We start from the raw sequence: 23,578 nt of genomic DNA on the forward strand, positions 1-23,578 counted from the left end.
TACGCGGTGCATCGTTAGCTTGCATGTGCACATCGCAAGTTTCAGTGCCTTAGTCAACGCCAACGTCCGTACTTAAAACATAAGCCCCTGAGGGTAGTCTGGCGGCTGTGCTCATTTATAGGCTTACAGTGTTTCTTCTTCCTATAACATTTGTTTTCCAATCAAACGTATTTTATCTAGGAGGTTCACGGGTTTTCCGCTTCCCAGGAGTAGCGTTAATTACCGAAAGACACGTAACCTGGCCTGAAGTTTGCCGTGCCCTACACTTCTCCGGCGAGAGGAGCAAGCAATTGTAATGCGAAGGTATTACTAGCCCATTACGCGAAAATCAATCCTGCCTTTTTGTTGGCTTTGTCAACACTCGATGGCACATGTATACAAATGGCGACGAGTGGGACTGTAAGAAGATAGAATTCCATAAAATGAATTGGTCGGCATTGTGGCACTAACCTATAGACTCCAACCTCTAGATATGCACGGAAGGGGGGCACGCGACACATATGCCGTAAAGGATAGTTGGTTCAAGAAAGAAGGTGTGGTACGTATAGCTTGCTAATGCGTGTTTTGGACACGCATGCGCTGATTTCACAGCAATACTAGAAATCATCGAATACAACCGGGGAGCACGGTGGCTGCACCTACGCGGTGATTGATCATGACGGGTCTCGAAGCATGGCGTGAAATAAACACAGATGAAGCCTCGAACGTATTTCGACTACGTGATGTTGCCTGGCTGTGTAATCTGGGAAAATATCGCTTGTCTGCAGTGACGACGTTAGAAAACGGCCGGCCTGATATGCGACAAACACGCAAGCACATTAGAGGAAAGACCCGTCGCAGTGGTCCAGTGGTTAGGTGGTTCGATTATTGTGCCCGAAGAAGCGGAGTTGGACTCCGGCGGGGCGGCCACTTTTCGACTGAGGCGAGTTTTCGGTACCCCCAGTAGCAGAATCACTGCAAGCTTTGCCGTATTGTTTTTACACAACATCTGCCTGCGTTCAGAGGCATAAACTTCTATTTTCAGAATTAGACGTGGAGTAGGTTACAAATTTGGCTTGTCTCCAGATAAGCTAGGCAAGAAATGTTACCAGCGAGGTCCCCAAGGCCCCATTCGAATGGTTCAGAATGACGCGTCCCGTTTGTACGGGCCCGAGTTGCTGAACACAGCATTTATCTGGCGCCCTGCGGAACACTTTCCGCGGTTACGGGGCACTGCAGGTTGCACGCACAGCATTATGAAAAGTACCGCGAAAACCGGAATATAGCTATGTCTGTTCTCACAAATTCTAAACAATGAAATATATAAAATTAATTTATAGCTAATGTACTAAAATATAATTTATCGTCCAAATAAAGGTGACTCAACTAGCCGCAAATGTCACTATTTATTTGCATTTGCATATAAATCTTTGATGTACAGCACATGCCAAAATGTGACGACGTGCGTATTCAAGCAGTCACCCGATTGGTACGAATTTGTGTCGAGTGACGGGCACTTCTCGCTGCACATACTCCGAGTACCTCCTTCTTTGCTGCATCATTCATGCTGCTTAATATGCTGCATTTTTGAAAATGTTAGCAACCATCTGTTCGGGAAAAGCTTTTCAGGCCGGTGACACCCAGCGGCATCACCACGACGTCGGCCGCCACATTACCGTAAGGCTGCGGTAGTTTCTAGCCAATTACTGGTATATAAGACGGGGTAGAGTTTACACTGCGACTTTTCGAGAAAAAGTTCCACCTATATTCCGGTTCCTACAAGGGCGATCTGGTCCAGTCAAGATGACGCGTACTTTATGGCTTTGCCGCCATCAGTGACAGGAAGGTAAAAGCGCTGTCACGTAGTGTGTACCATGCACTATGATTGGCCCTGGCCGCCCTTTCTATTCGTTGTGCTACAAACAGCTTGTGGAACTCAGTATAGAGCCTCTGTAGTTTGCTGCATTGCTCTGCCAGTAAACGAAGTGCTCTGTCTACGCTCGAATCATCCCTTCGGTCCATCGCTTAAACGGGACACTCACCGTGTCGTTCCAGCTCCCTTCGCTGTCGGACAACTTGCTGGCTAAGGAAGCCGCACTGGCGACCCACATCACCGTGCAGTACCGGCCAGCCATCCTGGCTGGCTCCCGGTCGCCACGGGGCAGGCTTTCGGTGGTTTCGCGGTGGCCTATGGACAGACATTCGTCGTAGGAGCCCGGATCAGAGGAAGGGGACATCGCCGTGAGGACACCGCTCGGGAACTTGCCCGTGGCGTCCAGAACTGCACACGAAGGAGATGAGATTGATGGCCACTCAGTTAGACTCTCATTCAGTCAGTCAGTCAGTCAGTCAGTCAGTCAGTCAGTCAGTCAGTCAGTCAGTCAGTCAGTCAGTCAGTCAGTCAGTCAGTCAGTCAGTCAGTCAGTCAGTCAGTCAGTCAGTCAGTCAGTCAGTCAGTCAGTCAGTCAGTCAGTCAGTCAGTCAGTCAGTCAGTCAGTCAGTCAGTCAGTCAGTCAGTCAGTCAGTCAGTCAGTCAGTCAGTCAGTCAGTCAGTCAGTCAGTCAGTCAGTCAGTCAGTCAGTCAGTCAGTCAAGTCAAGTCAAGTCAAGTCAAGTCAGCCAGTCAGTCAGTCAGTTAGGCAGTCAGCCAGTCAGTCTAGTCAAACCAGGCAGCCAGTCAAGCCAAGCCAAGTCAAGCTAAGCCAAGTCAAGTCAGGGCAAGTTGGTAGGTCGGTCTGCCTGTCTGTCGGTCAGTCAGTGAGTTCCAGGGTTCCCAGAAGCCACCCCTATTCTGCCATTTCTGCGTTGTGAATGGCGACAATGCGACAGCTGGATTTAGATTCACTGAAGTTTAGTTTGCGTTGCACTGTAGATTTTTTTCGTGACACCTTTACTGCACATTATAGTCGCTGTGGTGGGTTTCAAAGTGCTGCTATGTTCGATAAGATCGCGCACCGGAGCAGCCTCCTAATTCCATTTTATTGCCGGCCCGTGCTCTTGCATTTCATTTCGTATGCATGGGTCTACAAATGACCAATGAGGGGCGCTTTTTTGCTATCGGACACCGTCGCAAAAGACAACCGCGCTGCCGCCAATGCACCGGTCACTACTAGTAGTGTCCACTTAAGAGACTAGGACTTCAAGTAGGGCTTAACAACCGGATGTCCTCGCTCGAAGCAGGTATCGAGATAACCAAAAATTGTTAAGGAAGTCTCCGATATTCTTAGAATTGCAAGTCCGATATAGACGGCGGTTGGATGGCCAGCATTAGGGCTGAAGCTCATGACTGTCTCAAGGTAACGGCAGTGAGGATGGCAGGCGAAGAGCGCCAGGAAATTATTATCGGCTCTGACGTAACCTAATCTTTCCTAATCTCTTTCTGCTGGCCGAGGAGTCACCGAAGCTTATACCTCGCTGCGCACCCGGTTCCGGAAATTGCTCCAACGCCGCTGGAATAGCCTTAGTGTTTAGGCGCGAGCTGAGCAGTGAGAGAGGGATCATTGATGCAATAGGCACTTCCTTCGACACCGTTTAGCGTGCACGGGGACTTGCCTCACTGAATTGGTAGACCCAGTTACGCGTTCCGTTGCAAACACGGCGGACGCTGTTCTTGAAGCATGCACTGCAGTTCTATATTCTTCTCTTTACCAGGCTCCACCTCCGACCACAGCTACTTTTCCCATTTAAGACCCCTCTAATGCAGTCCACCTAGCTTGACAGGATAAGAATAAACTCGAAGTGGCACTGAAGTCTTTTCATAGGAATTGTAGCCCTGGTTCGAGTTGCCCGGATAAGGCGTTTTATGTCAAGTTCTGGGGACAGCTCGGGAAGCCTTTCACCGCCCTTGTGGACAGGCGGCTGAGTGAGGGGATGCTTTCAGATACTCATAGAGAAGGGCTGTTCACTCTCCTCTATAACGGTGAGTCGAGACACAAAGACGTGCGAATCGGAAGTCCTATCACACTCGTGAATATCGACTAGAAGCCAATAAAGAAGTGGCTGTCCTCCTGACGCATCTAGTTCTTTCCAGATATATCTGGTCCATATCATAATACAATAGGTCGATATCAGGCTTCTTGCGTTCCAGGTTGTTCTACGCAACTCCATGGTTTCGCCCTGAGGGACCTCTTCCTCTGGGCTCAGCAGAGAAATATCTCGGGCATCCTTGCTCTTTGACCAATAAAAGGCATTCGATGTCATCAGCCATCTTTACTTATTCTAAGTGCTGGAGGAAGCTTGTATAGGTTATTTCCAGCGCATGGTCAAAGCTCTATACTTCAGACCAGTTTCTGTGTTAGGCCATACATCAGATACTTTAGAGGCGGGCCGTGGAGTCCAGAAGGGATGATTCCTATCTCGTACCCTCTACGTGCTCGCGTTCGAATCACTTCTACAGCGGTTCTCTCAAGATAGTACGATCGCTCGATTTGCCTTGCCACCAGGTTCTCCGCCAGCCACCGTCATTGCATATGCAGATGTCCTGACCATTGTCATCTCGGATGAGGCACCAGACTTCTGTTCTGGAAGTCATGCATGTGTACTGTAGGGGGAGTGGGGCTAAAGTTAACAGGTCGAAGAGTGCTACCCACAGTTTCGGTTGTGCACCATCCAGCCCACAGACTTCGGTCTCCACGGTCTTCACGTGGCGGCTGAAGTCCGCCTCTACACTTTTATTTCATTTCGGAAGGTATGTCAAGTAAAAAAAGTAAATATTTCGAGAGCACTGAAAAAATTGCAGCGGAGAAATGCGAAAGCCTGAGCGTTGCTGCTGCACAGGCTACATCGCGCGCTCCTTGTCGAACGTAGGAAGCGTTACGTTGAATGCATCAATGTTCAGAGAGGTTTTAAAATTGGCTTACAAGAAATAAAATGCTCAGTATCTGTTACTCGTGAATTCTCGCTGACGTTTCTTGCGGACGAATTTCGCCAACGCGAGATTTTCACCATGATCATAGAGTCTTTAGCATTATTAATTGGTTCATAGGAAGGGAAATGTGCTGTATCTGTCACACTTGTTTCTGTAGACACCTGAAGTCGTTTTGGGGTACTATGTGTCGGCACGGACGGAGCTCTGGAGCAGATCCTTTTCCGTTTCCTTTGGGGAGGAGTTCCGGTCAAAAGCCTTTGGTGAAGCTGTCTAGGATAGGGGAGGCCTCGGCATCCCCGACCTGGGCATCGTAGCCTCAGCCTTTGACGTCAAGTGGGCTGAAGTGGCGTGGAGCTCTGACATAAGCCTCTCATTCGTAGCCTGACGTCATACTTTTTGAGCAGTCGATTCCACCACTTCGTCCGGAGCACGTATCTCACCGCGTGCCATGGTTTGTCTCTATCGCCCGTTTACGCCCTTGCAGCCACCTGCCTTGAACGTCGCTGTAAGCGGAAGCGTACATCGATGAGGTTTGGGCTCCTTCGTTAAAAAAAACTGGTTAAGCTTCTCACTCGAAGTCTTCCTCTTCATCTGCCAGTATGATCCTGCTAATGTTAGGCCCAGGAGGCTCCTCACAGCGGACTTGGAAGCAAGCGTACATATTTCATGTATCGCCTTACCAGGGGCATTCTCCCCATTAAACTCCGGCGTTCCCACGGGCCAGCTAGCGACCAACTTCTCCGTTTTGTGGTGGTAAAGAGGACATTGTGCATGTTTTCGGAATGCATTCCTCCTGAAGCGCTTCTTCGTTATTTAGCTGGCCTCTTCCAGCTTCCAGCTTCCGGGTGTGCAGTATAAGACTGTGCGATACCTGAATCTGTTGCCAGGCGAAGCCGTTAACTAGTTCGTTCTTCTGCTCGTGGAGTGCACGTACCAAGTATGGCTGGCATGCTGCGCGGCCGTATACTGCTACGGGGTTCCGGGCCGCCATAATGTAACTGCAAAAATACGGAACGAGGTGCGATTTCACCTACAGCGGTAAAGTCTCATCTTTGGCGAGCGGAGATTTCCGTAGATTTGATGTCGGCTGTCTGTAGTTTTCGGTTACGGGTGAAACACGTTCTGTATCGATATGACTACATTGCAGAGAATGTACAGGGGTAGTCAAAAGTTCCCAGGCCAGAGGCCAGGGACCAGTGATGGAACAGCTTAGGGCTACTAACCATGTTTCAGTTAAAAACTCTTCGGCTAGCGCTTGAAACGTATAATACAGCTCATTCTGAACCTCAGGTTTTTGTAATGCCTAAACTACCTCAAAATCCATATCACCTTCGGCATATGGAAATAAGAACACCAAAAGCAAGAACGAATTACGGGTTTAAAACGATTAGATATCAAATGACAGCCCTTTGAAATGAAAACCAGAATATCCATGACCTCTTCCACTAATGTAAAAGCAAAAAAATCTACAAGGGAAAAGTGATTGCACTGCTGACTGCATGACGTTTTGGTACATCCTGTGATATACTGTGCATTCATATCAGTGAACATGATTCTTTTTTTTTTCTTTCCATTCATAACTTCTTATATTTCATCATTGCTTCTTTTCAAGAAATCTTAATTTACTGTAACATGCATTGTACAGCTTTTCGCTCTTGTATGTTCATCGTATATTGCTGTACCAGCAGTAGTGGCGTGTGATGGTTTAATGTTGTTTTTTTTCTTATTTATTCAGAACACTTTAGGTTCAGGTATTGGTATTTTTGAAATGAATTTTGTTTCATGTGCTTGTGGAAACTGATGTCATGATGACCACTGCACACATTGTATTTGCTTGTTTTGTATACATGTGCCAAACGCAATTTGCTTCCCGCAGGAAGGAAGGCCCACGTCAGGCGTCGTGCCTTTTGGCCTCCTTCCTGAAGTGTAAATAGAAATGCACTAAAAAGATAAATATTCTGGTACTTCCGATCCCATTAGTGCTATCAGGTATCTCAAAGGTTAGAATAATGTTTCTTCTAACCTTTACAAGTATTTTCAGACATGGGGACGTCGTAGCTGCCTTACAATACTGCTTGAAAGCAGACCCTGTTGCCTGAGAACTTTTGACTGCTTTGTACGTCCTCAGGCTTCTTGTGCGCTCATGAAGGTTTCACGCCTCGTTAGCTGACTGCTACACGGCGCGACAGACCCTCTGCGCTTGATGCAGCCCACTCTTGTGGTGCTATCGCGCGGCGGCCCCGTGTCCGGGTAGGACCTTCAGCTCCAACACAAAACGCTTTCCCAGATCCTCATTGGCGCTCCTCCACACCTAACAACTGCAGCAGGCTTGTCAGCAATCTAGCTGCGGTGCGCACGCAGAAATCCAATAAAGACCTCTCTAGCGCTCTAAAGGCCCGACCACATGGCAGCGTTTCTTAGGCGTCGCGTCAGCGTCTCGTCTATGAGCGTCGTCGCTCGGCGTGCTTATTTTAATTTGGCAGGTATCCCTGCAGATGCATACAAAGTACCATCTGCTGCTGAAGCAGATGGAATTGCGAGTCCCTTTTCTATGCCTGAGCTACTGGCTGCAATTGATGAGGCGAAACCAAAAAACAGCGCCAGGCCCGGACAAAATTCAGTATGAGGTTTACAAGAACCTGAGTGCCGTTGCACTCACTCAGCTACTAGACACTATAAACAATGTATGGCTGCATGGTGTCGTATCTGAGAGCTGGAAATCCGCTGTCATGATCAATATTCCCAAACCAGGAAAGCCCCCAACAGACCTCGCCAACTTGCGAGAAATCTCCTTAACATCAATGCTGTGCAAGCTTGCAGATAAAATGCTGGCTACACGACGTTCTTGGTGGCTGGAACAGCATGGTTTTTACCCCCCAGCTCAAATTGGATTTCGTCCATACATAGGTACGGAGGACGGGTTGGGGTTAGTGGCATCAGAAGTATTGCCATCTACCCGCAGCCGCAATGTGGGTACCATATTGGCAATGGACGTTGAAAAAGCGTACGGCAACACCAGTCATACTGCAATCCTGAACGCCAATGACATGCTCCATCTCTCTCCGAAAGTACGCACCTTTGTCGCATCATTTTTGGACGAAGAACATTTGCAATACGCCTCAGCGGTGATACAGTTGGTCCATTCGTTTCACTACGTGGCGTGCCCCAGGGATCAGTATTGTCACCGACCTTGTTTAATATTGCTTTCATCTCACTGGCATGGCGCTTGCATGACATCCCGGAAATCAAGTTTTTGCCATATGCTGATGACATCACTGTATGGAGCACTCACCAAGATCTGTTCACTCAGGAGGCTGCCCTTCATTCAGCTTTAGACATTACCTCGGATTACGCTTCGTCCATTGGTCTTCAGCTTTCCGTATGTAAATCTACATACACGTATGTCGCTAACCGCTGAGGACGCCATAAACATACTGCAATTACAATTCGTCTCTGTCTATCAGGTACCCCACTGCAGGAAAGTCCGAGCGTAAACATTCTGGGCTTAACGATTCACCAGTCAGGATCAGCGACTGCTTGGCTTTCTAAGGCGAAAAAGCAATCTATTCAGACTATGGGTTTGATTAGAAGAATGGCTCCTAAAACGGTGGCGCTGGCTCGTCTGTTGCACGCCAGTAGGTGAGGGCGGTGCTGCAACCACGTATTGTTTATCAAGCCTCGTTGCAACATTTGACAAGAGCACGTCATTGCATGCCTTCCATGAATCACTCCGGTCGTAGCATTACTGGAGAATGCGCAGCTCAACACCATCGATGAGCTGGTGCAGTAGTGCCGTGTTGCGCGCAGACTTAAAGCCTCTTAATCACATTTTATGCAAGCACTTGCAACTTCAAATATTATTCTTCAGCCACCTGCGCCATTCCTTCCTCTTTGAAAGTTTGTACAGGGTGGCAATAACAAGCCAACAAGCCAGCAGATAACCGCAGACCAACGTCTGGCAACTCGGCATCGTCCCTTCGCCAGAGATTTGGAGAGCAAGATGCTCACCTGTCTCAAGGATCTATTGTAGTGTACGTGGATGCAAGCATACGACTGTGAAGCAAAAACAGCAATCTACTGTCCGTGGAGGCCTAGCCTGAATCAGACTTCTACGTTCAAACTTTCGGAACAACCTACATCTTTTTGCGCTGAGCTCGTGGCAGTTCAGGAGGCGCTCTGCTCCGTGGCCACCATTACTATGCTCCCTACGGCCCAAGTTGTCATCCGCACTGACGCACTTCAAGCGGTACGTTTGCTCCGACGTGTCAGCCATTGCCCCAAAATATCTCAAGACATTCACCAGCTTGCGGCGCGCATCCCGCAGTCAGTACGTATTGAGTGAGTCCCACGGGACCTTCTGCCTTCCCGAAGTCAAGCAGATTTAGTGATGCGCCGCGTGACCCGAGACTCATCATTACCACGGCTCCTTGTTGTGGACGACGCTACCCTCCTTTTATCAAAAAAGAAACACCTCCACCGATGCACACGTGCTCTTATATCTACGTGTGCGGTATCCCTCCACCGCAGTCTCAGCCGTGCAGAGGAGGTTGCGCTTAGGAGGATCCGGATCGGGGTTGCCCTCACACCAGCTGTCACTCGGACGCGGTCTCACTTCCGATACTTACATCCGCGCCCAGGGTGTCCGATATGTAAAGACAAAAACGTTGAAGCCGACATTCGCCATTTGCTGTGTTGTGGGTCTGCCCAGCTCTGAAACTAACACGAATCCGGCTCTTGAGGATAGCTGGCCTTTAAGCAAGCAATCCTGCCTCGTATCTCGCTTGGACGCAGGGAACACATCAGCGCTCACTTTTGGACTTCATAAAATCAGCCAACCTTTTTCCATTCATTTAATCATTAGCTCATTCTTCATCTCATACCAAAAAAAACACATGACGGCATTCGAACTGGCGTCTGCAATCCAAGACACGAGGGGATCCTGGAAGTTCGAACAATTTCCCCCCATCCGTAGCTAAAATCGCCCTATTCAGCAACGACGGGAACTTATTGGGGGGGGGGGGGGGGTTGGCAAGGGGAACAAAGGCGCAGGCATGGGCGCGGACAAAAGAGGAGCTCTTCTTTCCGCGGAAACGAGTTGCGCCAGTGGAGATGGGTGCTGCAACTGCCCATGCGTGGCTTGTCATTGGTCCTCACCTGCGAATCATTTTCGGCTTTGACGCGAGATTTGGCACCGCCAGATGCCCGCGTCTTTCAGCGTCGCCTCGCTTCAAAGGCCAGAACTGTGCCTTCGGCGACGCCGATAGTCAAGACGCTGACGTGGCGCCGATGAGACGCTGCCAAGTGGTTCGGCCTTAACTTGTTCGTAAATGAACCCTTTTCACCCCATGTCTCAGTCATGTTCCGGAAGCCGGTTTTCAATCTGCCGCTGAGCTAACGGGGCTCCGCGGTTATCAGAGCGGCACCCGCACGGTTTCGTAGCTTTCAAGTCCGCACCGCGTGATCAGCGAGGATGGGTGCGAAGGGAAGGCTGTACTTGAACCGTAGGAAGTGCACTTCATTTTTTCACGAATAAAAGTTCGCTTCTGAAATAATGTCTGCATCTGAGAAATGTCCTGCGTACAAACAAAGCGCGCTTGACTGGCGGCCGCCATTCGTGCACGTCGCGCATGATACCACTTATTTACAATTGGCGTTCGCATATCTGGTTTGCATCTACCTTTGAGCTTTTTAAAGAAGGTGAAAGGGGGCGAAATTAGAGCGAATTTGAGTATTTGTGATAGTATATAGCAAATAAAACCGCCCCAAAAGAACCCGCCTATGGTAATTGGACACAATGCTTTCAACTGCGAAGGTAGCCTTGAATGGGGCCATGGATCCTGCAGGTGTGTATCTATAATGTGGGGCTGTTCCTCTTGTAAAGTTGGCCCCATTAAATAGTGGCTCGTTCGCAGCTCGGCTTATATTTCCTTTTTTGTTACGACATGCCTACAAAATTAATAAGACATTCTAAGATTAACAACGAACTGGCAACTTGAGGGTTAAAACAGAATTTTTAATTGGGCTTAGGCTCATTTATTGGCTGACACCTGTGCTGGAAATTTGCTAAGGCTAAATTAATACGAGTCTCATTAAGATCGGAAACTGCTTTGCCACCGCAGCTTGTGACGTGCAGTTCAAACACAGGCCTCCTGCGATGTTGCAATTAATATCACGTGAAACTTACGTGCGCGATTGAAACAATACCAGAATGACTACATGGAATTGATTAAATAGTTGGAAGAACTTTGCCAATAGTCATGGTTTTTGAATAGAAAAGCTTCACTAGGCTAGTCAACTCCGAGTCTCGCGTGTGCTTCGTCGTTAGAAACATATATAAAGCGGTATACACGTGCCTTAGTGGCCTATAGGGGTAACGTGAATGCAAGGGTCCTGGCAGGCTGAGTCGGACATAACCGTCCCATGTGAAACGAGAGACCAAAGTTGGCAGCTCCTGTCAGGGGACCACGGTCATGGACACGGACACGGCACACAGCGTTGAGCGGTTTGACCTGGCGTAGTATTGCTTTCGCAATAAAAGCCACAGCTGCGCATGCGCAAATCACGTGACGTCACAGGAGAGGCGCAGGTGGTGGGAGCCGCCGTCGCCGCCGCAACCGCCGCCGCGACTCCGCCGGTTGACAAGGGTGCAGCTGGTGCCGCGCGCTTTCACCGGGCTGTGTTTATGTCTATACAGAAGTGTAACAGTGATGATATGGAATCGGAATAAAGTTTAATCTTATGTGATGCACGGCTGTAATCATTGTTTCACCGTGATGATAAGCCATGGAATATCTATCAGGTGCAACCGTGAACAACAAGGTAAGCCACAGCTACGAAAAGGAACCACTAGCTAAGCCATGGCATCGCCGAAGCTTTTCGCTTTTGGTATCCAGGCTTAACCAACCTAAGCCACTATCAATTTTTTTATTTGCCCTGACGTTTCCGCATCATGAACAATTTCACAAGAGTTTGGAAGGGAGAGTGTATGAAGCAGAATATATGGCGGAGAGTATCGACTTCTACAGCTTAGGGATAGATAAAAAGCACCATCAAGTAAAACACCGTAAGCGGCAAACAAGCCGGCGCAACCTCAGTCGCTGTTCTCAATCTGGAATTATTCAAACGGACGTCTGAGCAAATACCTCGAATAATAATAAAAAAAAGAGAGAACGCTTGCGTACGCCTATGCAGAGGAAAATCGAAACCCTTGAGCCTCTACTGATAGTTACCCGGTTTTCGGTTGCGAGATAAAAATAAACGGCCGTTTGCTTTTTCCTTGATCTGTGGTGCGGTGTGCTTGTTCTTGATGCTGCGTCGAAACGCATGACGCTGACCTTTATGAGGGACTCACTTGGGACTCACTCCCATTCGCAAACAGTTGGCGAGCATCCAGATGAGAAGGGTAGCTGGTGCCCGGTTTGAACCGGTTCGACCTGGCGCCGCTCAGCTTTACTGCCTCCGTTACTTAGTGCAATCCTGGTTTCTTTTTGCCCATGCCATCTAAGGGCAGTCCCACAATGTTACTATTTATGCTTAACAGACAATATTTCTTTTTATTCTTACCTCTCAGCTAGTCTGATCGCATTTGTGGATTAGTGTTGGTGTGTCGAGCCAGTGCGTTCGTATTTGAAAGAATCTCAACGTTTTGGATCTGGACTGGAGTATCATGGAAGTTTTCTTTGAATGCCAGCGCTTTGAATAGCGCTGAAGGTCTAGTTCTGCAGGAAGCCTGGCAAGTTTGGCCTTGCGGTCGTCTTGAGCAGATGGTAAATGGCTGCTGACATGGGTGCGTACTGATTGATCGCTGACTTTCGCGACCTATCGAGACTATATGACACGGCTGGAGCTGTCAACGAATTGATACGTCTTCGTTTGGTGGGTGAGATGAAACTGAACCTTGAGGAACCCCAGGGCGATGAGCAAGGCTAGCATTAGAGCTACTCCCATGGCCATCAAAGCTTCACACTGGGGCGAGTTGGTCTTCAGTCATGTTAACGCAGATGTGCTCTAACAAAATGCAAAGGAAGAACATAAAAAGGCACAACAAATGTTTCTGTTTTGTTGGCGTATAGCTAAGTTAAGATGTTCTAGACCACGCAGGCACATCCGTACTGCTTGGTTAAAGTGGGGCTTATAGACATCTACGTTGGGTGGTCTTTCAAATAAATGAGTAGCTCACGAGTCGGTATGACTTTATGCTAATAAATATGTGCGAGATAACAGAAGCATGAACCAAATGACTGGAGAGTAAGGGAATAGAAAAAAGCATACACACAACCGAAGATCCACAAGTGAAGCTGCAGACGGGAACTGTTACCGCTATCGCACAATACCTTCAAAGGCAAAGCTTAATTCCCCTCGCCCTCCCCTCCTCACTATCCACGCCCACACAACACAAAGTTTTATTGCGAAAGCAATACTACTCGCACTTTCAAGCCTTCGCGTGACCCGGCCGCAGTTACGTTTTCCACGGGACGCTGTGACGTCACACTCCACGTGACACACGGGCTGGCAGGAGCTGCCAACTTGGGTCTCTCGTTTCACATGGGACGGTTATGTCAGAATCAGCCTGGTAGGACCCTGGCATTCATGTTATTTATATAGGTCACTAAGGCACGTTCATATGTGTTGGTTAAAGCGGGGCTTTATATATGGCCTGAGGGAGAAGAAAAATAGAAGAAGAAGAAGAAGAACGTTCGGTCACTCACCGTTAATGCTTCCGTTCAGTATTTGGTTCAGCAGCGTTGAACCCTTGTAATTTATTTAGTGCGACAGTTGTATTACGTCATCTTTCGCCAAGGTCATCGGGTGGAACAATTTGACCTTGACGCCAGAAAAATGTAACTATGCCGCTTGACACCGCGATGCCCAATTACCCTTAAGACCTTTGACCTTGAGCCTGGTATCACGCTCCGAGCCCTTGCCTTTTATCTACGTTTAGAAGAGTTAAACCTCCATATTTTTTCTGCCTTCGCTCAGCGTTCCACGCCTAGCCTCTGCGAATAAATTTGGAGATAAAAACAATCGCCTGCATGCGGGCGTAGATTCGTCCAATGAGTCTGGCGACATTTCGCGCCCCTGTAATGTTATTACACCATTGATAGTATACCAGCGGGTTCGTTTCATGTTTTCTTTCTGGCAGTTGCGCACACAGAGTTCCAGGTGGTGATCGTGGTTTCAGCGTCGTGTGTCCAGCGTAGAACGTTTGCGAGGTAGAATAAACTCATGTGCACTAAATCTACAAATGCGGAAGCTATGACTGCAGACAAACGAGGGTTATACCAGTCAACTTGGGAGAATATGAATTGATTTACCACTGCTAATAAAGGAAAACAGATATCTAAACTCCCTCTCTCTCTCTATGTATATATATTGCAGAGATGTTTCCTGTCCTGCAACACCTTGTTGGTTATCAAAACCCCTATCTTAATTAGAGTAAAAACATGCAATACGTTTAATACAACTCATTTTTCATGTCCTTTCCTTAGAGGTGTGGCTTCTGATTTTATACGCGCATAGTTGAAAGACAGAATGCAGGAGTTACACATTAAACACAACGCGGAAAGTAGCCTTCAATTGTATTATTACGCAAAGCGGCAGGGTAGTCCGAGAAGGCCAAATATAGAAGTATGGTGTCGGAGAAACTACGCACGTTATTTCTTATCAAAATTATGAGGCAACCGTACCTTTGAGCAGGGTTCAGGGTGGTGCCATAATATTTCGCTCGCCATTTATCACCCACCTTCTAACCAAGTTGGAGTATAGACTCCAACAGCGATTCGAACCGACGGTATGTGGACCTCTGACAAGTGTAGCAGTCCACTTAAGCCAGCTTAAGCAAAAAATTATAAACGTGTCCGCAGAATGAAAGGTTTTGCGTCTGTGCCTAAGGCAAGGCTTGAGCGTTCTTTTAACATTTTTTTTGTAATCATCGTTACTTCATGTTTGGATGAGGTGACCGGAAGCCCTGCTTGAGAAGGTTAGAACGTTACTAAAATCCGGAAATGCTAGCGGTGCACGAAGTCGGCGTCGTTCGGGGTCACCCTCCCCAACCGAGCATTTGTAGCAGTGCACGAGAGACATACTCCTACAGCCACGCAAACAGCGAAACAAGTATCTGTTGTGTTATCGACGAACTTCTGTATTTATGTAAGTGTCGCAAGAAGTGCATATGCGCCATGAGGCCGACACGAAGGGCCATGCTAATTGTACGCTATAAGCATCCTTAGCTCTGCTTGTGTTTCGCTGACTGGCTCGTTCGTTCCTCAATCCCGAATTCCCTCTTAACGCCTGCAAAAACATCCGAAGATGATTCCGGCATTCTGTCTGTTATTATTTTTGCAGCGACATATCACATTGTCTTATTTGCGCGCGAGATGAGCCTTTGCTATCGACGCTGCCTGTTTTGGCAGCGCCTAAGTCGTGCGTCGGAGCTTGGCCATTGTATTCAAATGGATGTCTTGCAGTGCGAAGTTCGAGGGTAATAACAAGCAGGTCTTTAGCGGCTCATCTTCTTATTATCCGCGCTCGGTTAAGCGACCCTGATGAGCGTAAACAAACGGGCTTGCTACAGTGAAACACCCTGTCTGGAAGCATCGGTGCGAAGCCGCCCCTCCACACTCCTGCGCCAATCAAGTGAGTTAAACGGTAGGCTGCTAGGCAGCACCCACTACGGAAGATCTGAGCAGTCTGGGCAGGCTCGGTACAGCTTTCGCACCTATTGGCGCTCGTCGAAACTGGTGTATACCACGAATCGACGCTATAACGAGGGACGCGGTTTGTTCTCAAATTAATCTCAGCGGGAATTTTGAGCCTGAGGGGAGGGGAAAGAGGTTCTTGATTATTAACCTACCTATGTCACTAGTGCGCTAAATGAGAAATGATAAATTACCCGTAATTATTTCCCTTCCCTGACACGCCCCTGCCATGAGAAGACATTCTATAGTCGTCTAATACATCGGCTGCGGTGCATAACGCCGGCCAGGTGGTTCGATCTGTCCGCATGTGATCCTATCTATGGTCAGTGAACACTTCTAGAGGGAATGCCTGTTTGACAGAATATTTTCAAACATATCCATATGTTCAGAACAAATTACAGACATTTCTCAGAATTTTTGCGAACAATAATTTGGGTAAATGTCATCGACTGTATTTTGTCGCCGTTTATATGCGGTGAATATTTGTGTCCGCATCAGCGGTAAGAGATACCAGCCCAAAAATAATGAGCTGCATAAACACAACCCATAGCTAACCCACTAAGCTTTACGTCTGGCTGCTACCTAGGCACAATTCAGTATTAAACTTTAGTGGCTGTCTCACAGGACGAGAACTTTGGAAGGGGCTACATGAACCATTTCCGTCCAGGCGTCCTCATTTTTTTGTGAGAGTTGAGACAATTCTGGACAACATCAGGAGAATGAGCATTCTGTTGGACGGTGTTTCGCGCATCATGCACACTACGACTTCAGAATTTAGCAGATATATGTGTAACAACACTCAAAATATTTAGAGGACGTCATCCTCATGGAACACTGGTAACGAAGCATTCCCTGAAATCAGCAACTCAGGCGTAGGGATTGCCAGCAGGCCATTCTAAAGGTAACTTAACCTGTTCATTAACTCCCCTGCCACCATTGCAAGAACAATGAAATGCGCTAATGAAAACAAGATGCCTAAACTAGTCCTTTATTCTCACTTAGTCGAAAATATCATGAACTATGCGGTGCGAATCTGAATGCATTTAAGGCCAGAAGGAATTTATTTCAAGAACTCGCCTTGTGCCCATCGTTCGATAACACCTCCCCTTCAACACCCTTATATCCTCTCCTGCTCCAGCTGAGGCCAAATGTCTCTGCAACCTGCATAATCTCATCCGCCAACATGACTTTGTGTTCCCACCTTGTTATTTATCCTATCCACTGGAGTCCACTCTGTCATGATAACGAACCATTGATTATCTGTTCTGTGTGCGTTTGTCTGCTGTGTTAAATTTTGGCCTTAGCCCTCAACCCGTGAATGTGTCATCTGGTACGGCACGCATGCTCTTTTCTCGTGCCCTGACGTTAAGCCTATCATTTTTTGTTAGTTACATGCAGCCCACGTTAAAAGTATGCAGCCCATGAGGTGCGATCCCGAACCTCAAAGCGTGCGCGAAGTTTTGTATCCTCAGTGACCATAACCTCTCCAAACGGGAAGGAACTCGTGTCCTCAATCCTCACTATAGCGTCAGATAGGAAGTCCCGCTAAACAGCCGGGAAGCGAACACTTTGGGCTGTGTTGTGCTTAGATGACGGCTGTTCATCACTGTAGAGTCCTGAATTAAAATTCATACCACTTTTTAGTGTTTATTTTCCTCCTCACAGGTAAATACTAGCAATATGCGACTGTTGTATCATTTCCTCGTTCTCACTTTCCAAAATAATGGCATCACAGCGACGTGATTCACCCGTAATGATGGCGTGGCTCTCTGATGTAGGGCACTTCAGATCCACGACGCTGCACATTTCTCCAAGTACGCACAGACCTTCGGAGTCTGCGTATATTCGCTTAAATGTACAGCCAGCCGTGTGTGCATTCTAGCAGAGCTATAATGACAGCATCCACGTGTGCACTTTCGGAGCGTGAATGAGTATAGCGGTCTTAGGCAGCACTTATTACTTTTGGAATTTGGGGCAGTCACAGTGAGCGGTCAAAATCATCATGGACATTATTCGGTGACCGATGGCTGGTCATTGCGGCTAATGCGTTCGCGGCTATGTCCGCGGCGTCCGTGCTTTGTTTGACCTTGCGTCAGTTGAAACTTTCTCGGGGAAAGATGGAGCGGAGCACCCAAGCTGAATCTTAATCACATTGTCGGTGACTGTCCTTGCGTTGAAGGTGCATTCTTGAGGAATAAATTCGACACAATTAAGAACGCGACCTTTGTGCAGCTTTGTAAACAGCGGCCATTTCTTATTCTGGGGCGTGCGTTTTCGTTCGCAGAAGAGCGGTTTTCTAAACTGCGAAGTCTTCGTCTGGGAGGGCTGCATATCAAGGCCCTAATATATGTAATCTATTGTAGCATATATCTTCAGTATAGTACTAAAAGGGCAGATAACGTCTGGCCATGCTAGAGTGTAGCAATGCGTCTAGGTGACCACAAAAGTAGGGCGCAATAGTTCAAGTTTAAGGTAAACAATACAAGAAAAACTGATTAGAGGTTTCAACTGGACTTTATAAAGGGCTAGGTTTGAATTTTTTAGGTGCTTTTTCCTTTGCTGCCCTTTAGCGGTGAGCTCCTAGTGATGAAGCTGTGGAAGCATATAAAGAAGTCGACCACAGGGATGAACAAAATGGCTACATGCTAGTTGCCAAAGTGAACCCAGTGTTTTAGCTTGTCACATACGTTGCTAGGTTACCAATAACTTTATGTATAATAGTAGTAAACGGTATTAGGCAAAGAAGGAAGTACCTCTAACTATATTCACCAGCAAAGCTTGAGCACTAGCACTATACATCGGAAATCACTATTTCGGTAAAACCAAGTGACCAGAACAACCATGCTTTTCTTGATCAAGGTCGTGGTGCTTACCGAGAAAAATAAAGCAGTTGCCTGCCATACACATATGTTTCGAAGTGCTTACGGTGTGTTTGCGTGATGCCTTAATTCTAACTAAAAATGTTGAAATGTACACATTGAATGTGGTAGTGTCAGACATCAATTATATATTGTGCACTTGTCGCATCATACATATACGTAGGTTGGGGCTGCCATATAAGAAGGGAACCTTTGAAACTGTACGAGGCAGCCACATCAACGGATAGATCCACACAGCCGAAATCTTTTAAAAGAGCCTTGTGCCTCCTAGCTCCTTTTTAGATGCCCGTGCAGTAGAAACGTGAGTACTGCTCAGGGAACACAATAAACATTTCAGGGCAAACATCCAGCAAATAGCTTCCGCGAAGCTTAACTCAACGCTTGTTGTAAAGGAGGAAAAATAACACTCCAAAAAAGAACGGCTAATCATTGGTATGAGTGAGTCTGAGAGAATTAGGTGTTACTGTGCCAGGCCTTATATTAAATAATGCTATATTTCTCTTCGCAAAGTTCAATACGCTCTGTTGGTTACTGCAAAGACGGCAAACAGCGCTGAATTGGTAATAATTTCTAATGTTACAATTAGCGCCGTCAAGCTTTCGCGTCGGGTTATTTGAAGTGCATTGCGAAATGAACTCAGTATCCAACAGTATTCACAAATGACAGCCGCTAGATTAAAGCGAAGTGCAGTGGAGACTGTTCTTTTCGGTGCTGTAAATTGCTCTCTCTCTCTTACGCAGCATTTTCTATGGTAATAGGCTTTTCATGTGGAGTTAAGAACAATAGAGACGCTTAATGACAAATCATCTAGATCGGTGCAAGCCATCGATGATTAAGGAGTTTCGATATGAGAAGAGAACACCGTAAAATTATGAAGTTCCGGTAGTCGTCGGCTGGATTGCATCGCGCGACGAACATTGAAACCGAACTGTATTCTTACCCTGCAGCCTGCGGATGATGTTGAGAATGCAGCAATACACATTTCAAGCGTACACATGGTGCTTAGTTCATTTCACTCTGGGCCTACAGATGACACAAAATTTTAGCAAGTGCAAATTTACTAGCGCACATAAGGTCGCCCTTCATATTGTCACTTCACTGCTTCATTTGTTATTCGCAAAATTGTCTGTACGAAGGCGACATTTGATCGCTTTTTCTGCACTCTCTATAGCCCGACAGCGTGGTCACTAGCAGTCGGAAAAAGTTCCATGTAGGATGAAACTGGTGCATTAGAAGTGTGCATTACCGAGGCATGTCACTTGCCGCCTTTGACACGATGTGCAGACTTGACTGGTAAAGTTTCAGCAGGTACTGCAAGATGGCTACGACAGCGTTATCTTCGACGTTAAGTGAATGTCATTTAGTGGGAAATCATGCAGCTAGTATCGCTATAAACCACTGAGTAGCCGTTCCGAAAGTCCACTCATGTGTAACGACCTGTTGTTTGGAGTTTGCGGAACATTTGTGATGAATTTCTCATATTAATAAAGGTAAACTTACATTTGAGCGCCCAGAGCTGCCCGTGCTTGACTCCGCTGTACACAGATAGCAGTCCGGACACACACTTGGAAGACAAGGTGCCGTTGCCAGCTAGCTCCTGAATGGGCATCCACAACTTCCGCACAACCCAGTCGGCCACATTGGACAAAGCGCCCTCGGGGTCGCTCCAAGCTACCCGGCTTTCAGTCTCCAGATCAAAGGCTCTCTTTCGTCTTTTGCTGCGACATGGAGCCAGGCCATCGCGAAGGTCGCTGCGCTCCTGGAGTGAAAGCTCGAAGTTTCGGATGAAATGTCGTTCGGCGTTGCTTTTGCGAGGCTCGTCTGTCACGGACTCGTGACTTCGATCGCGTATATTCCAAGGCACCGAAGACGCATGCTTACCGGTCAACCTCTGCTGTTCGTCCTGCCGCAGTGATGTGAAGAAGCGGTACTCCGACGTCATGGGGTATGCAGCCTGTTGAAGCCCTCGGCCCTGGTTCGTCTGCCTCGGTATTCCAGTTTCTTCTTGAAAATTTTCTTTAAATAGTTTGACATACGCCACATCAGCCGCACCATTGTCCCTAACAGCGGCACGGGCACCAACGGAACACACTAGCACCACGCTGAGAAACAGACGGGTGATGCAGCGTGTAGCCGCAGAAGACATCGTCGACGATGAACACAGTGGACCACTCGCAAGTGACCGGCAGACAAATGCGACAGCGACGGCCGCAGCCAGAGATGGACGTGAGTCAGGGGCGCATCTTCTGGGCCGTCTGTGGCGGTCACCTAGAAACGTGCAGCTCGGGACGTCTAGCTGACATGGGAATGGGCGGCCCTCTCGATGGGCTAACGAGCGCTGGCGCGCGTGCGTTTACCGACGGAGGAAAACGGCTCAATACGGCGCGCGATCGGTTGAGGAGGAGGAGGCAAATGCGACAGCGTGAAACGCCGTCGCCACCGCGGCAGCCGCTAGCGCACCGGTAGGCAGAGCGCAAGGTCGGCTTGAAACTGGACGTTCCCAAGGCCGGAAAGTTTTCTCGGCCCTCCTCCGCCTCGCGTGTCGAGGCACCGCTCGCCTTGGGTTACCTCACTCGCTGCTTGGGACAGAAGGAAAGGGTTACTCATGAATGTGTGTGTGTATTTGTGTGTTGTGTGTGTGTGTGGTTGTGTGTGTGCGTGCGCCACAGGCAGCTCCGCCAAGCGGCCACCATTGAAGCTCCCGCATATGTTCAGTTCACGGTCACGAAGGAGTGCGATGGCCGTCGTGACAAAGGTAATGTGGTGATCTTAAGCTGCTGCTGCTGCCAATTGCAGCGCGCAATAATGTTTTTGCCGTGACAATTGGCGCCCCAGAGAAACTAACTCGTTCACTCAATTTCTTAGTGCACATTGGTCGATGTTTCATTAGAACATAAATGATGGACGTTAATCTTCGTGGCTTAGCTTGGAAGGCCGTGGACTTAGCTTTACTGACTGACATGAAGCTGGCATCTTAATTTATAATCAATCAACTCCGAAGCTTTCAATAAAAGACTTATTTTCATTGTATTCGCAAAGATAAACAAAAAGAGGGAAACTTTATCGTGGCGCAACACCAGGCGTCGACGATCATAGATTGCAAGATTGCTTTTAAAAGGGAACTGTATTGCGCTCAACCTAGTTTGCTGAAGATCTACACTACTAATTACTGCTTCCAAAAAGGCATGACATTGCGTTACCCTTACTTTTGAAGAGTGATGCAATAATCAGAAATTACTTCCTGATTTTCAACTGTACAAGAACTATTTAAACGTATGAGACCGAACAAAAAGCTCGCATAAATTCTTTCGTCTGCCTGCCAAACTCCGTCCCAGGAAACTATTATCACACGCTATTGCAATGACAAGACACCGAGAACAAAACAACTAAAGCAGAAGCATGGTCGACCCCTGGTAACTTTAATTCCGCTAAGACAGAAACAAGTGGTGAACCCAGCGTCTCCACTGACGCCAAACGCAACTTGGCTTCACGAACTAAGCCTTTTTGCTTATATGAGGCAATTTGTGTTTGATGTCCTTCCAAAATGGAGGTCGGAATTCACTATGTTATATTGGCGTTTTCTTTCGCTTCTTGGTACCCGTGCTGGTCGTGAGCAACTCTTGCAAATGATGCATCCACCACTCGCGGTATTGCAAGGAGATTGTGGGAGCGAGACATGGCCGTGATTATTGCATTGTGAAACTGTTGTAGAGAGTTTTCCTCATCGTTTTGAAGTAAGCCGCATTCCATTCGCGTCTTATGGCAAATTCGAGTGGGAGAGCAGGCGCACTCGAGAGCTCCCAGACAAGCAGGCGCCTTCCTGTGGGAGAGCAGGAGTAGAATCACTGGCTTCCAATGGTAGAGGAGGAGGGCTTTTCCTCCACTGAGAGCACCCGAGTGCACTCCCGGCTGCTCCCTCGTCTAAAGCGAGAGTAATACCCCGGTCAGACGAGCAAGTTTAGTGTCACTTTCAACGAGTGCACTCGCATTTGGTGTCATTCGCATCGTGTCACACGATCAACTTCAATGACATTCGCTGCCGAACACACTCGGCGCGAAGTGATTTTGGCGAACTCACTAAACTTTATCCGACAGGCGAGTGTGTGAGTCTCGACAGCAGGGCAGTGACATATCAGTCGACGACGCTCAAAATGGCGGTTGCAAAACGTCGGCGCTGAGCGAGCGGAAAGCATTGCTCAGGTGCTGTATGCATGTTTGAGAGTCGATGCTGGCGTCGAAAGGGCCAAAGGAGGCAGATAGCCGCGGTTTGAGAACAGACGCATACAAAACAAGCGGTTCTATATGGAGCGTTGGCCTCTCCTCGGGTTGCAACGGCCGCCACTGAGGGCAGGCGGAGAATGCTGGGGAGAGAAGTGTGGTCACATGGTCGTGGCGTTCTGCTCTCGACACGCAGAGAGCGTTCCCGTGGGAGGACGGTTACACCCTCGCTTGGCGTGCTCCTGTACTGCTCTGTACTGCTCGGCGCCTCTGCTCTCGTCCCCCCAACCGAATACGCCATTACACTCGAAGGTCGGTAAGGCGCCCGCTTGGTACTGCTACTGCCTCTATCACATTGGCGATAGGACCAGACGCCTTTCCAGCATCATTCGTACCGAAAGTTCCGAAAAGTAATTCGTTTGTCGTGGTCCGATATGTCAAAATATGTGCGCTCGTGCGCTTCTAATTTTTTTTCCTTTTTATTCGCACTGTCTTTGCGGCTAAAAGTTATTCAGGGGGCAAATACAGAGAAATAACATGCTCGTTTTGGCTATATATATATATATATATATATATATATATATATATATATATATATATATATATATATATATATATATATATATATATATATATATATATATATATATATATATATATATATGAAGGAAGCCAGGCGCCATCGGAAGCAAGCAAAGCATAGGGCTATATTTTTAGATTGCTCGTTTGGTTGTGCGAATTAAAAAATGTAATTATTTTATGACCAAATGATATTTGATTATAATGTGGAAAAAAACAACAACTACGCGGCGCCATGAGATTAGGACCTGTGCGGGCACAAATCCAATTAACCTACGTCATATGCTTGTATTTCTTCGGATTTCTAGTCAGTGATCCTTCAGCCAAGAAGATAATTACGTTGTTCACTTCATATGGGTA

The 23,578-nt window shown here is 47.6% G+C and overlaps 1 protein-coding gene across 1 annotated transcript in view; it reads right to left on the reverse strand.

Moving 5' to 3' along the window:
- The window catches only part of LOC146194887 (uncharacterized), a 73,969-nt gene extending 53,606 nt beyond the window's left edge, over positions 1-20,363 (reverse strand). Inside the window, exons 1-2 of the mRNA XM_084596658.1 lie at positions 19,922-20,363; positions 2,022-2,260 (exon numbers count right to left, since the gene is read on the reverse strand). Coding sequence (XP_084452784.1) covers positions 2,022-2,260; positions 19,922-20,363 — 681 coding nt within the window. The remainder of the gene's footprint in view (positions 1-2,021; positions 2,261-19,921) is intronic.
- Positions 20,364-23,578: the final 3,215 nt, after the last annotated feature.

This window comes from Amblyomma maculatum, chromosome 3 (genome assembly GCF_055883805.1).
Source record: "Amblyomma maculatum isolate TAMU_Amacu chromosome 3, ASM5588380v1, whole genome shotgun sequence".
NCBI lineage: Eukaryota > Metazoa > Arthropoda > Arachnida > Ixodida > Ixodidae > Amblyomma > Amblyomma maculatum.